General features: G+C 44.3%; 1 protein-coding gene across 1 annotated transcript; it reads left to right on the top strand.

Annotated features, from left to right (window-relative positions):
- Positions 1–5,592: 5,592 nt before the first annotated feature.
- rflna (refilin A) lies at positions 5,593–15,438 on the top strand. Its single transcript, XM_071515040.1, has 4 exons — positions 5,593–5,853; positions 5,985–6,322; positions 12,171–12,280; positions 12,911–15,438. Exons 2-4 carry the CDS (start codon positions 6,104–6,106, stop codon positions 13,242–13,244), a joined length of 663 nt encoding a protein of 220 aa, XP_071371141.1. The 5' UTR covers positions 5,593–5,853; positions 5,985–6,103; the 3' UTR covers positions 13,245–15,438.

Genomic DNA, 15,438 nt, shown 5'->3' with positions numbered 1-15,438 from the left:
CAAAGGGCGAGAGGCTTTTCTCTGTTAAGTGTAGACATGAATGCGTCTGAATGGAGACGAATGGGACAAGAAACATAAACAGCTCTTATCTCTCTGTCCTTTGGCCCCGCGGTGACCTTTCCTGTCTTTGCCTTCCTCCGCTCACTCACATTTCGCTCTGTTTGCTCGCCCGTTGAGCCCTGCACTCCCCGTGACCACTGTACACCTTGTTTAGTCAATAAATACCACACACCATTGACACACTGACACAAAGCGCAGATTGTATCTCTCTCCCCGTTTCATTTTTCTCAGGGCGAATACTGTTGACGCTCCTGCTCCCTGGCCTTTGTCTGGCAGATCATTGACGCATGTGCACAAGCCGTATCTAAACCACTGACTGACTGCTGACGTTTGATGCATGTGAATTATCATTATGCATTTACTGGAGCAGAGTATAGATCCACGGTTCCGTACGCTAAATCTGTATCACCGAGCGGGTCAATAAAAACAGATACCTGACTGTTACACATTAAACGAAGCCCATTCTCATGTTTACCTATCGACTGTTCAAACAGAGCCGCGAGGAAGTGAAAATGTCAGAGGAAGCGGTGTGCAGGTGAATCACTGATTACAGCTGAGAGTGGATGAGCTGCTAGCATGCAAGGCCAACAGCTGCGGAGCCTCAGGGAAACACGGAGCCTCGCTAAGGAGGTCACGGGCTGTGCAGCCTGCGCCGAGCGAGAGAGCGAGACATCACTTCGCTCGAAAAACTGAGAGAGGAGGACACTGATTTACAAAGGTTTAAATTAAATGAAAACATGTGACCCAAAATGTGTTTTTGTCTCTCCAAGATGCTCGTGCTCATCAACAGTGCAACAGCTTGTGCAAAATGCAGCAGCTAAGATTTGAACTGGTACAAATGAAGCTAGAAGGCACTCGGTTACTGTGAAGTTGCAGCCTCCATAGTAGTTTATGTTTTTTTTGTCGTTGGTCTGCAGGCTGCAAAATAGCATGTGAACGCTGTCATGCAACGCTGTTTGGCAGCTGACTTAGAAGTTCCGGTTGTCAGACTTTTCCACCAGTCCATGAACGCAGCATAATAGTTACAGCTAAAAAACACAAAATTGTCTAATGGCAGAAATCCCAGATCCAGATCACCACCAAAATTTAATCAACTAATCCTGGTACCAAGGGCTATCTGTCCACCAAATTTCAGCCAAATTGTTTTGTAACTTTTTAAGATATCTTGCTAACAAATAGACAAACAGACAGAAAAGTGAAAACATAACCTTCCAACTTTGTTCCAATTCTGGCATCTCTTCCATGGTTAAGTTTAGTCTGCAAGATCTGTGGGGTTTTTTTACTGTGTCTTTCTCCTTGGATTTACTGTTTCTGTAGGTGGCGCTCTTCTTTGTCTGGTCAGCCTTGGTGGCTATCACTGCTCATGCTAACTACCCAGCTGTTCTGTTTATTCCAAACAAACCGCTGTTGCTGCTGCTGGAAACAAGGAACACATCACTTGCTGTGCACCAGAGGATTTTTCCTCGGAAAGACCTACCAGACACCGGGTGTTTAGAACAATATACAAATATACAAATAAGGTTTATTTTATTTTATTCTACCTAGCAGCTGGTAAGAGTTGCTTTTCAGAGCTCCCTCTCAGTCAAACTGCTGCTCTGCTAGACAACAAGGCTGTGTTGTGGTCAGGAACCCGGCTGGACCATCCATCTGTCTAGAAGAAGGGATGGGAAAGGAAGGGAGGAGAAAACGCTCGCTGGTGATAGAAAGCGAGTTGCAGAGCGAGGTCTTCTTCATCCAACCGGGGGTCTCCAAACATTAAAACCAGATGCAGCCAGGCTCCAGAGAAGCGAGGTGCATTGTGGATTGAACTTTGTGGTCTGGATGGCATATTTAGAATCTGTCAGGCTCATCTATCATCTAGTCAAAGTACGCTCATAACTCCTTTTCAAACGCTCGCATGCGGGCCAAAGGGAACAGAGCAGAGGTGTGCGGTCACGTGAGTACACTGAAGTTGACAGTGAACAAGTGGCTAGTGTTTATGCGTACATTGTGTGAAAAGCAAACTGGAGAATGCTCACCTATCTGCGAGATGGGGAGGATTGATGGCTGCGGAGCCTGAAGAAGAGCGTTGTGTGTGGAAACCACAGTGACGTCCCCACTGGCTGAAAACAACCTCCCTGCCAGGGCCGGCCTCTCTGTGGTTTGTTTACATTGAGAGCTATTCCAGACAGCACATGCACACGCACACGTGCACTGCTGCACACACACACACACACACACTTCAAGTAAATACTTGAACCTCACACTGAAAACACAGACTTGAAAAATTGGTCATAGGGGCAAAAGGACCGTACTTCTGTCTGTTTGTCTGTTTTTCTCTCTCTTTCTCTCTAACTTGCTCTCTTACACACAAATACACACACACACACACACACACACACACACCTGTGTTGTGCCCCCCCCTCCCCCCCTTCCCCTTCACACAGCTGGCTTGGCAATGTGATGCGAATGCACTGAGACTGGGCCAGCTCAGAGAGAGTTCTGCAGAAGTGGAATGTTTGTGTGTGTGCGTGTGTGTGTGTGTGTGTGTGTGTGTGTGTGTGTGTCTGGCTGTCTCTGTGTCTGTGTGTATGTGTGTTTGTGTGTATTTTGTGTAGCTTTGTACATGTGTGAGTTAGTTTCTGCACCTATGCATACAAGCATGTTTGTGTTTGTGTCTGCATGTTTTTGTGTGTCTATTTGTGCGTGCTTGATCGTGTCCATGCATTTGTGTATTTGTGTGTGTGTGTGTGTGTGTGTGTGTAGCAGGGGCTTTGAGGTGTATGGAGCAGGATGTGTGTGATTGCCCTGTGAACACAGGAGGAGGGATGATGGAGCACTAAGAGATGAATCATCAGCGGGCTGCTTGGCTGTCCTCCCCACTTCATCTCTGTCTCAGAGCCTCCTGGGATCACAAAGCTCTCAGTACCAGAATCCCAATTCCATCAACTCCTGCATAATGGGGGCAGCAGCTTGGCCGAGTGGTTAAAGTGTCCCAAATCTACCATCCCGCAATGGAAAGGTCACAGGTTTGACTCTTTCTACAAACACTTAGCCCCCCTCACTGTGAGTAAGTTAAATACCTAAAATGTGAATGTAATTCCCTCCATCAATATCTACAGACACACTAATCTGTCCCACGTCCAAAGTCTGGGATTGGTTCCATTATTGTCTTACTGTACAATCTCTAAATCCTTCAACAGACATCGATTCTTCATCAAGAGGGATTGAGTAGGGGAGAATGGGGTAAGTTGAGCCTGTGGGTAATATGAGCCACCCCAAGTATCTAAATAACCATACACAAAATGAATCACACGATCGCAGATTTACGAAAAATAATTCATTTCCGTGAATCTGTGACGGAGGAGAGCACATGGAGAAAGTATGAAGTGAGCCTGGTCAAGAAAAGTGATTTTTTGCTGTCAGGTGATTTCATCATGGTAAAGATGTCATATCATATATACAATATGAGATCATGAACTTAGTGTAATTGTGGGCCTGAGTTGCTGTGTGAAGCAGTGTTGTCAAAATAGTGGCTGTGGGGTAAAATGTGCCACTAGCCCTGGGGCAAGTTGTGCCAATGGACCATTTGGACCATTTATTTTGCCGTAGTTTCAAAACGTGGCTCAAAAAGTGGCTCATTTTACCCTGTTCTCCCCTAGTAGTAAACAGTGCCAGTGTAGCCACAGTGATTCATTAGAGAGACCGCCAGCTAACAGGAAAGTCACAGGTTCGATCCCTCCTGAAGCCCTATGCTCTGACCCCTGTGGTGTATAATGTGTAACATACAGTAGAGGGATATGAGAAACCAGCCCCTAATTACTCTGTGTGTAATATAGCAGATGAAGTGCTCTAAAGCAAAACCCCTACACACAGGACCCAGGTCTTGTTCGGAGCTCTCTGGGTTTCTCCCTCGGCGAGGCTGCAATTGAGCAACGCGCTCACAGACATGCCCACACCCACAAGCATGCTCATCATCTGCGTCCCGGTGTCTTATGGCTAATCTGTACCAGATCTCCACAGTAATCTCTTGAATGCCTGGGGATCAGCATGACGGGCTGTTTAAGACGGACACCGTGATACAAAGACACACCTGACGCGGGGAACGCCAGTAAAAACTCCCAGCGCCGACCCGCGGCTTCCTGCTGCGGCTTCCAAACAATAACACAGAGGAGGGGGGAACAGGTCTCAGCAAACATGATTACAACTGCACAGGCTTAGCAGGCATGCCATTAAGTGTATCTTCCAGACAACAAAGGCAAACACAGAGTTATCTTGGTTTTTATGAGAACTGAAAAAAGAAAAGAAAAAAAAAAACACACACACATCACGCACGATTTCCTGGCAATCTGTGGTAATCACCATGGAGAGCTGGTGGACCATCAAAGATACAATCAACCACTTAAGACACACAGTCAGCTCTGTGCTGCTCTGCACTGGCTCTTATTTATGCTCTGATTTCCCTTTTGGCAGTGCCGCTGTTGGTAAGAGTAACCGTATGCCTATGGGAACACAGACATGCTGAGGGAACCATCAACAAGGATTCAATTCTTTTGCCTCCTCTTGCTGACTCTGATGACTGTGCTGTCTGTTAGTTTGTGTCTGTGTCTCTGTGTGTGTTCGCTCCACAGACACTCATACAGTAACTGCTGGATGTACAGTGTTCCCACCCATCTCCACCCAGTCCTGAAATACACCAGGCAGGACAGTTACAGACAAACACACCCCTGATGAAAAATAACTATAGTAATCCTCTAATCAATTTTAGAAGGAGGCTATAAAAAATGGTTCAAAATAGTCCAAAACAAACTCACCAGCAAAGACAACTGTTGTGACTTCTTAATATACTGTAGCTAAATAAGAATTGACATCAGGCTGAGTCAAGTAGCATTTATAAATAACCCTATGAAAAATAACTAGAGTGGTCCTATAATAGATTTTAGAATGACACTATACTAATGTTAACCTATAGCAAATAAGTCAGTTTAGGAATATTGTAGTAATAACATGGGAGATGAAATATAGCATTAAGTACAATAAGGTCACTATAAATTCACTGTTGAACATGACACTATAAATCCCTATAGGAATATTACAATGACTTTTTATTCAGAAACACAAACACACAAACACACAAACACACACACACACACACACACACACACACACACACACACACACACACACCATACAGGCACAAAGCATTGAGCTGCTTGAAGAACTTCCATAGAGCAAAAGCAGAAGTAAAGCCTACAATACTCATTCCAGCGCTTATAATAATAACAATACTGTGATACTTAGGAAAAGTCCCTCACCTGCGGAGGTCAAAGGTCAGGCCCTTAGAGCCTGTAGGGCTTGGGTGACTTGCTCAAAGGCACTTCAGCAGGGTGGCTCCATCCCCAGACACACAGCAGGAGAGAGGACGTGCTCGCCCCTGTCGGCTGTACATGGAAGTGATCCAGATCATGAGGGCTGGACTGGATCCAGGTGCAAAAAAAAAGCCTGGCAGGGTCATTAAGAGGGAGCTCTCCACTGGAGCGCACACACACTCACACACACACACACACTGACACACACTCGGAGCAGAGCAGAGCAGCTCCACACGCATCCAGATCAGTGCCAGACGCACGGTCGACTTGTTGTTTTTGCGGGACTTCCACCACTTTTTAGTTTTGTTTTCTAGGACGAGAACAGTTTTCCTCTTCAGTATAGATAGTTTTCAGTGAGTTTCAACAGTTTGCAGTGTGTTTCTGACTTGTCAAGCCTGTTTGGAGTATCTATAAGGATTTAACGTGGACACTACGCGACGCGCAGGTAGGCTACAGTAACTAAAGTCTGAAGAAATAAAGGCTGAGTTGATATCACTCTGTGGAGTTTTGTCCACAGTGTAGAGACAATATTTAAAAGTCATTTCCTGAGTTTTTTTTCCTTCTCTCTGCTTGCAGAAGTCAGCTTGGAAAAGTTCACCACGGATTGTTTCTTTTCGACGCAGCAGCGGAGCGCGTCAGGAAAACTGTCACTGCGACTTCGAGTGGGGTGCTTTTTGACTCGAGCCGTCCCAGAAATGGTGGGGCACCTACACTTACAAGCTATGGATGATAGTCTGAAAGGAAAGAACCGGGAAGGGCTGCTTGACAGTCCGGATTCGGGGCTCCCCCCCAGCCCGAGTCCGCCCTTCTGCTCCCTCTCTCCGGGTCTGATCGAGTCGCGCTCCGGCAGCTGCACGACGCCCGTCGAAAACCATCATGGATTTTATAAAAAGGAAAGCAAAGAAGGCAAACTGGTAAGAAAAGCTCTCACGGCATTTGCCTCGACATTAGAAACAATTTTGTAATCTGAAAGTATCGACTCGGGCCTGTTTTGTGTCCAGTGTAATTTTGCTGCCACGAGCTCAGTCAGTTCATTTGACACAGTGAATAAAAAGAGAAAAGAGCTAATGGCCAAATAATGATGGTGCTGTGAAAGAAACTGAAAATCTGAGAGCATTTTAGTGTTTTGGCCAGCAACAGACTTCACTTCTGCCCCACTCACAAAACATCTGGAAGCTCTCTCTCTCTCTCTCTCTCTCTCTCTCTCTCTCTCTGTCTCTCTCTCTCTCTCTCTCACCCTCTCTCTCTCTCTCTCTCTCTCTCTCTCTCTCTCTGGAATTCCTCAGTTGCAGCTCACTTTCTGATGTCGCTGTTGCTGAAGATGCCATAGACCTCCTCTAGTCCAAATCAATAGAATGTCCACTTTGTAACTTGCAGTTGCAATGGTTAGGCTAAACTGGAGCGACTCACGGTGGTGATGGTGCCTTCAGGGTCAATGGGGTCCAGGGACTCCCAGGGGTCCTTGAAGGGATTGCAGGGGATCCCCAGCAAAATGACTGATAGTTTAACCTCACTGTTACTTCATTCAGTAGAATTTAGCTTAGTGAGAGAATAAACAGTAGCCTGTAAGGATAATAAAAATGTTAGATGGGGGTTCATGGGACAAAACCTTATAAAACCTTATAAAATGAGGGTCTGTGGATCTAAAGTGGATCTACAGTATATGGGGGACCTTGACATGAAAAGGTTTGGGTTAGATTACTTCTTCAAGGTCTATTTGTTTGCTTTTGCAGAGTATCATTACATTGGCAGATTCATGTTCGTGTCATGTTGATTATATGGCAGAAGAATCCTAATTGCTTTAGGTCTCAATCAAGGAGCAGGAGCATTAAAGACTGGTGCATCTTAAGCCTGTTGTTATGTTGGAAGTGGCAGTAGGCTGTGCTCCATAGACCCTGCTCAAAATAAAACTCAGTAGCAGGTCTGTATCCTCCTTAGAAAAGATCATTACCACTAACATGAAAAGCACATCAGCTGTTTATCAGATAGTCCAGTTATTTATGGAACATTCAGTGTTTGCGATTCATTATTTAAAGAGCGTGGTCCAGGTCTTTCAGCAGCCCCCGGTCACAGCTTCATGGTTTAAAGATGTTTGTGGTCACGCTGCCATTTGTATTAACTTGAGAGCAGAAGTTTGAGAGTCGTCTGATGAATAGCTTTTGTTAATGTTTCTTGACAGTTTGTGTGCAGTTTGTTGGCTGACAACCCCAAGCACCCTGTTCAATGTTTGATCATTAACAGGCTCAAGTCACTATAATTAATTGGTCAAAATAGAAGAGTACTGAAATGAAGTTGGGGAGTAAACAAGAGACCACAATAAAGTTCATTAATCTTGAGTCTCTACATGAATGAACCATGAATGTTCACAGCTGATATACCATCGACCTCCTGCTGGATTTATTAATACGTTCACCTTGTGTGTGCATGTGGTAGCAATGGAAACAGCCTCCTATTAGCTCGGTTCCGTTTGTGTAGCCTCAGTAATTAGCATTGACTATCCAGTGTCCTTGTTGTTAGTAACACTATTAGCTGTCTGCCTCAGCCTAACCTCTGCTCAAATCCCACCTTGGAAACCAGCAAGCCCATACACAGAATTGAAACGTTTAGAAAAATATAGGCTTGCAAACAGTTGGCTATTCAGTTGTTTTAGTCAACAAGTCTTTTCCTGAAAATTATAAATAGATCTCTGGCATCAGAAACATAGTCACACATATTATCTGTCTATGATAAACACTATATGTGATATTGTGAAGATTTGCATAGTAAATGGATTATTCAAATAGTCAGTGCCACCTTATGATAATATTTGGACTTTGAATTTCTTTAGCTGGCTGAGGACAGTCCTGCAAAAATAACATGATATCTCACATGGTAGAGTAAGTTCCATGGAAAAGAAAAGTTATGGTATTTTAAGTTGTGCCCCACTTTACTACAGCGGAGGACAAATACAGTCTCATGACATCTGCAGTGATTTGTGTCACACAGAAAAAAAAGGCTGATTCAATGAAAAAAATAATTTCCAGCTCGCTCCCAGTTTTCAAAAGTCTGTCAGAACATGTCTGCGCAGGTTGGGGTGGCTTTTAAAGTGTCTGGAGGAGGCCTCAGAAATCCAGCGCTGCATCCTGGGAGTTGCGTGACATTGGTTTGCTGAGGCTTGAAAGAGAGAAAGAGAGAGAGAGAGTGAGAGTGAGGAGAGAGAGAGAGAGAGAGAACCCTAATCCTGAGGAGGTTGAGACTAGCAGGACTCCTCAGCTTTGTGGTTTCCCTTTTAAACATCAACTGTGATAGCGGCTGCTTCTGCTTGTGTTTCTAATACCTTTCCAGTGGTTGTGTGTATGGAAAGAATCAAACCTTTCCATCAGAAAAAAAGCCTTTCAAAGCGTTTCTTGACTCGGCCATCTGGGTGCATGTCTGGTAGCAGGAGGGGGGAGACATACATGCTTCTCGTGCGCACCAGTGTTTTTTTCCCTTTCCAAATCTATTTTTGTGTTGTTTTTGTATGCCACCTAAGAACAATCCACCACTTCTATTTTGAGGTGCAGGAGCTTGTTAGAGAGGTTGCAGGCCATTGCATAAGAGTTTGATGACCTCTCACTTCTAATTTAAACGTGTAAATGCACAAACACCTTTATTTGTATAGCACCTTTCATACACAACATGCAGCTCAAAGTGCTTTATGTCAATAAAAGGCAGATAAAAGACAGATAAAAAGATAAAATTCATATAAAAGAACAAGCAAAATGCACTGCATTAAAAGAATAAAATCAAGTAAAATAGAAAGATAAAAGAACACAACAAATACTCCCACTCCCCCAGTTGATGCCGAATGTGTGCTGAAGTGTTTTTTACTTAATCTCACAGTCGCTGCTCTTCACACATGAGTAGATTTGTCATTTCTGTCTCTTAATGCTGTATTACGCCACACAACAAAACTAGGTGTAAGATGAGAGTTTTCAAAGAGGGACAAGTGGCCTCATCAATATGGGTAGAAGTGATACCCATGAATATTTGTTGCATAATGGAGCCATGTTTCCATACTTGAGTGTGGTCATGTGAGCTGGTGGGCAGAGTCCTTCAGAGCCGTATTAGGTTGGGTACAGGTAGTGTATACTATAAGCCTGCAGCATGCTATAGTGAAGGAGATCACTGAGGGCTATAACTATCTCTGGTTTAGCCAGGAGACGGGTCTCATGACTGGTTCTAATCCAGCTTCACTGTTGATATTGATGCCCTGATATTAATGCCCTTGCACACACAGGCTGTAAGGTCGGAGGCTTTATCATAACTCCAAACAGCCAGCAGTTGGAAATACGTTTTGATTTTGAGTGTGTTTGAGTTGGCTGCTTCTTCCTCAGCGGCTCTGCATTGTGCATTGTACATTGTGTGGGCTTGCTCAGCTGCAGACTATTTTTCCTGGGCGGAATTGTGCTTCCAGGGGGGTTTGGTTTTGTGTGCATACTGGGGGATCCATTGCCTGGAGGTGACCTGCCCTCCATTCACAAGTGTTTACCTTTTCAGAAGTTGCCAGAACGCAGCGTGGATAAATACCCGGGATGCTGTCCATGCCGGAGTGGCGAAGGAAAGCCAAATCGCATTCTCTTACACTAGTTTCAGGCCGTGAAGTAGCAGCAGCAGCAGCAGCAGCACACGGCGGAAAATGAATGGCCTGCAGATTAAGTCCATTCACAAGAGTTTTAACAGTCCTGAGAGCTGCTAAGTGAAGCGGAGTGGAGCTTGCAGGTTCAGATAGTACGGCGATGATTGTGGGCTGTAGGTAAGATGAGAGCGGCGCGGCGCTCAGTGATCTGCCATGCCCTTGGCCTGCTCTTGCTCGTCCCCAGAGCCGGGAGAGAGAGGTAGTGGCATGTGCGCTTAACTGCAGCCAAACCACAGCATGTGACGGCTTCACTCTATCTGCCCCGTGTAACGTGAGAGGTGCCAGGATTGGGGCTGGGGTGCCATTTGATTCAGATTGGTCAATGTTTTGAGAGGCACACGCACAGAGGAGTATTGCTCGCGACCTCGCCTCACGATGTAGGGCAGCTCCTGAGAGGAGGGAGCAGGATTCTTCCACATGTCCCGGAGCTGGAGAATTTGAAGTGTGTGTGTGAATGGAACTGCATGAGTCCCAAGGCTGTCCTGTCAACAAAATAAGAAAATCAGTTTGTTATAGCAGTGATATTCAGTCTTGATACACATGAGATTCCCTTCTGTAGTTCACATCTATGTTGAGCTCTCTGTGTCCCCTCATGGCCCCAGAGGTCAGAGGTCAGGACATATTATATTCCCAAGGTGTCAAACAGACCTGCTTCATACTGAATATGCAAATAATTCTTAGTGCTTGTTTTAACCTGCCTGGAGCACCAGTTGGGTGGGATTTGCCACAAAGTTTAGACAGCCACAGGAAAGTTACAAGTATTAAGAAGTTTGTTTAGCATGCTTTCTCTCATCAACAACATGAGCTGAACTGTCCTGATGCAGTAAACCCCACCCACCTGGTGCTGTAAGCAGGTTAAAACAAACACTGTGAATTTTCCTAATGACAAACCACTGTAATATTCCTGTAATTCTCATAGGGACTTCCAGTGTGTCTGCTGTGTTCAATATTGATTTAGTAGAACCAGTAGAGCTTAAAGTGATCTTATTGTGCTTAATGGTATTTCTTTTTTTATCTCCTATGGTATCACTATAATAATATAATATAGTTTTGCTGTGGCATTTGTATAGTGTCATTCTAAAGCTGATATAGGATTACTTTAGCTGAGGTGTTTCTTATTTAGCTACAGTCAGTGAAGGAATCAGTAGTCAGTTTTCTTTTGATTCATTTGTTTTGGTTCAGAATATTTACCATCAGAACGTCTGGAGGCTGTTTATGTCCTGTGTGTGTGTGTGTGTGTGTGTGTTTGACTGATTGAGTGTGGGGGAGCAGAGTGGAACAGCTCTGATGGCTTGAGCAGGTGGAGTAGTGATAATGGCCAGGTTCAGAAGACACGGAGGTAGAGGGATGCTCTCAGTGTCTCAATTACAGTACACACACATGCACATGCACACACACACACACACACACACACACATTTACAATGCTTTATTTGAATCCATTCAAATAAGAATTTACATAAGATTCAAATGGTGTGGCATGGGAAAGCGAAGCAAGCAACAAACACATTTTCCTAGTGTATCTCTCTATTATTATTGTAAAAAAGCATCATCTCCACTTGTTGTTTGGCCCATTTTTTAGGCTAGCCCTGAAATCTGTAAGCCTCTATCAGTCCGTGCTCACGCACACACACACACACACACACACACACACACACACACACACACACACACACACTGGCTGTTATGTGCACATCTCTCCGAGGCTCTCAGCCAGACTGAAGGGCTGTAAAAGATTGTGAAAAAGAGATTTACCACCAACACTTCATTTGGCCAGACCCACACTGTGTAATTATCTGAATTAGAATGGAAGTGTTGCTGTGACTGGTGCTTCTTGTCTAATTGTTGTTGTAATAATATACAGTTGTGCTATTGACAGGCATGTGGGAGGATCAAGGAGCATCTCTTTGTGAAGGGGATGGGGAGTCGTAGTGTTTTTAATTTGGTTTGCTGGCATTCCCCAGCCGCGGTGAGATTTCTGGAGGATTCCTTGAACGGACGCGCTGGCAGGCAGAGCTGAAGGCAGGCGGGTTGTGAACAGCTCAGCAGGCGGTGTGAAAACTTCATGGATGTTTTCTGACATTCTGACGTGTTTCCTCTCCACAGCTGCCCTACCTGCTGCTGAACTCCACAGGGACAGACCCCAGGACTCGCATGTACCCCGTGTTCTTCGGCGAAAGCATCGAGGTCAACCCCAAACCAGAGCAAGAAATCAAGTAAGTCAACCTCTACAAATAAAACATATATATAAGTAAGTGTTGGTTAGAATATGGAATGTGGTTCATTTCTGTCCTCTGGTTATTTTCCTGATCAATATTCTCCTTTCAACACTGCCACCTAGTGATCAGTTTCAAACCTTTCATTATTTCTCGAAGAAATCATTGAGGATGGCCCTCATTTACAAGGATGTTGAGATTACAAGGATAAAGCAAAACAAAACACAAAAAAAGACCTGAATGAACAGTAAGGGATGAATAAACAGTTAAAAACAAGTGCATACAGATAAGGGAAGGTTTGTGATCATGTTTCTAAAAAGATCAAAGGTTACAAGAGTATTGATTTTCAGGATGTGTTGTAGATCAGTTCAGAATTAACTGGAGGAACTTAAGCATAACCCATGTCGCTTGTGTGGGTTTGTTAGGGTCTAAAGTTCCAGTCCAACATTGTCATGCTATAAGGAGGTAATTCCCAATACAGGCTTTCTAGATAAATAAATACCAATGACCACCCAACCTTTTTGTACAAGATGCAATGATGAGTACCATAGCTGTCTCCAGTGAGAAATCTGAGGAGGAATAATATGTTTTGGCTCTCCTTCTCAAGAACTATCACTCTCTCCTCCACAGGTGCAACTCTGAGGTCAAGTATGACTCGGACAAGCACTACCGGGACTGTGTGTACTGCGCCCCCGTCCCCACGGCCACCTCCTACAGCGAGACGGTGGTGGCGGTGCAGAACTGCACCTGGCGGAGCTACAAGTCCCAGGTGTACCTGGAGCCGCGGCAGAAGCCCCTGCACTACCAGAGCACCACCATCATCTACCCCAAACACGCCAAGAACACTTACCGCACCACGCTCACCTACAACGCCGCCGGCTCCCGCCGCTGGTTCGTCTCCACAGTGCAGCTGGAGTCCAGCGAGGACAGCAGCCCCTGCATCATCTACACGGAGGACCTGTAGGGCCGGACCGGCGCTCAGCTCGGGTTACGAGGACGAGGCGCTCGGGAACGCCCGTGTTTGGAAGGGAAATACCGCGAGGCGTGAGACTGGCCTTGAAGAACCGCCTGGTCCGCTCATCTTTACTCGCCACAGAGGGAACGCCGGGAATCCTGTAGTGACGTTTCACCCAAGTGTATTTAGACTTTTCTACTGATGCCGTCTAACAAGGGGAATTGGCAGTTTGAAGCTGCACTTCAACGGTTAATTGTCTTATTTAATACAAGCGCTGACAAATTGGTGGCCTTCGCTCTCCTCCGAGGTCAGACCGTCGCCTCAGGTAACGATCTGGGTCTCGACTGTAGACGTCGTCTATGTACGTAGAAAACAGAACAGTTGAGATGAAGCTTGTCATGGATTTCAGCAGAGCTTGCGCAAAACCCATTCACACCAATGCAAAGCTTTCTAATATGGGCTTTATTGCACTTGTTTTCTATGTGTTGCAATTGATGGCAGTCCTCTCCAGGGACTGGCGTTGCAGAGGGGGAAGCTGATCTTTTGCTTTTGATAAATTGGACCAAAGATATTTTAACACGGGAGTGGCTGAGTGGAAGTTTCTCTTGCTGTCACAACTCCACACAATGAGACAGGAGACTTGCTTTCATTTTTACTTTTTATGTTTTTTTCAGCAGCAAACATTCAAACAGTAGCTTCTCTAGCTCAATCCATTATCTGATTCATGTATTCAACAGAGCCAGCCAGTCTGTAGAATTAAGACTGAGGTCTAATGAGAAGAAGAATCACAGCAACATAAGACAGTCTCGGAGAAGATTTTAAAGAGAGAAAGATTCAAAGATGGAGACAGCCTTTGTAGTGTTTCCCAGTTTGCCAATAAATCAAATTGTTTGTTTTTGACCTGCTTTGGTGCCAGATGGGTGGGGTCTGCCACACAGGAAAATATGAGACATGAGATATGAGATATGGGTCAGAAAATGAGACAATCAGAGGGAAGTATTTAACAGTTGATTTATAATATTTTTCTGTCAGGACTCCCTCGATGCTGAGCACACTGTACTGATGCAGCGACACCACCCATCTGGTTCTCCATGAGTGTTAAAACAAATCCTAAGAATTTCCAGCTACTATTTGACTGAGGTCTGGTTTGTTTGCAGTTTTCTTAAGAGTGCCTCAAGTGGGCTATTTGGCACCGTTACAACTGCCTGTTGAAAACAAGACCGACCTGAGGAATTTAACTCACATGGTGTGTTGTATTCAGACATCAACAAACTGTAGTAACTCCGATTTGACAGTTTATGATCTAAGAAAGTTATCAGCAATATCTGGAGCAGTGAAATGGGCAGCTCAGATTCATTTACAGCATCAGATTTCCCTGTTGAAGATTACAACTGCCTGTTGAAAACAGCCAGATCGATTTTTATCGAGAGTTGCCTGATCTTTCTCACAACTTATTTGTGTCTGTCATATATATATATATATATATATATATATATATATATATATGTATTTAGATTATTGAACATGGTAAATATTGAAACTTGTTTTATGAATTCAGATCTTACCTCACATTTTTTTTTTAGGTATCAACTTTATTTCATTGCAAATGTGTATTCCCTAATTTCAATTGAGATATTGAGATCTTGAGCATTGTTTGAATATTAAAAAAAAAAGCTCTTTCCTCTAAGTAAGTGAACTGTAGAAGGGACATGGAGGGGATGAGGCTGAGGTGGTGCATCAGTACCAGTGGATGGGTACAGGGGTTTAATGAGGGAACATGATAAGTAGCAATACAAGAGCTGCAGGTGTTGCTCCTGGAGGAATCATACAGTTGGACCCAAAACATGAAACGAGGGAATTGGTGCTGAGGTGATCTTGTGGTTTGCACACGATGGGAAAGTTACTGCCAGGATGGATGAGGGATTTGTTATGTGTTGTTGGTCTGAGAAATGTCAGAAAGAGGCATGGAAATGAGTTAGGGGATGTCAAGTTCAATACTCTGGTGGTTCTATGTAAGATGCGTTTGTGTTTCCTAACACTTGATTTTGTTACTGTAAAATATTTTCCTGTTGTATATGTGGCATCGAGGCACTTCATAATTCTCTTTATATTTTTGTACATGTCAATCATCGTTCTTGTTCTGATCAAAAGAAAATAATTTAAAAAGATGTATATCCTAATTGAATTAAAAAAGTAATTCCCA

The sequence above is a fragment of the Centroberyx affinis genome, unplaced genomic scaffold (assembly GCF_046629955.1).
Source record: "Centroberyx affinis isolate AG114_WGS23_722 - 3 ecotype Tasmania unplaced genomic scaffold, CSIRO-AGI_Caff_v1 ptg000297l_1, whole genome shotgun sequence".
Lineage (NCBI taxonomy): Eukaryota > Metazoa > Chordata > Actinopteri > Beryciformes > Berycidae > Centroberyx > Centroberyx affinis.
Note: the sequence above shows the minus strand (reverse complement) of the source record. Positions and strands in the feature narration are given on the sequence as shown.

Excerpts from the sequence above, each read along its gene's own strand:
- rflna (XM_071515040.1), top strand. The coding sequence starts at position 6,104 with ATGGTGGGGCACCTACACTTACAAGCTATGGATGATAGTCTGAAAGGA. Across the intron at positions 6,323-12,170 it reads AAAGCAAAGAAGGCAAACTG|CTGCCCTACCTGCTGCTGAA; the intron begins GTAAGAAAAGCT and ends TCCTCTCCACAG. Across the intron at positions 12,281-12,910 it reads AAACCAGAGCAAGAAATCAA|GTGCAACTCTGAGGTCAAGT; the intron begins GTAAGTCAACCT and ends TCTCCTCCACAG.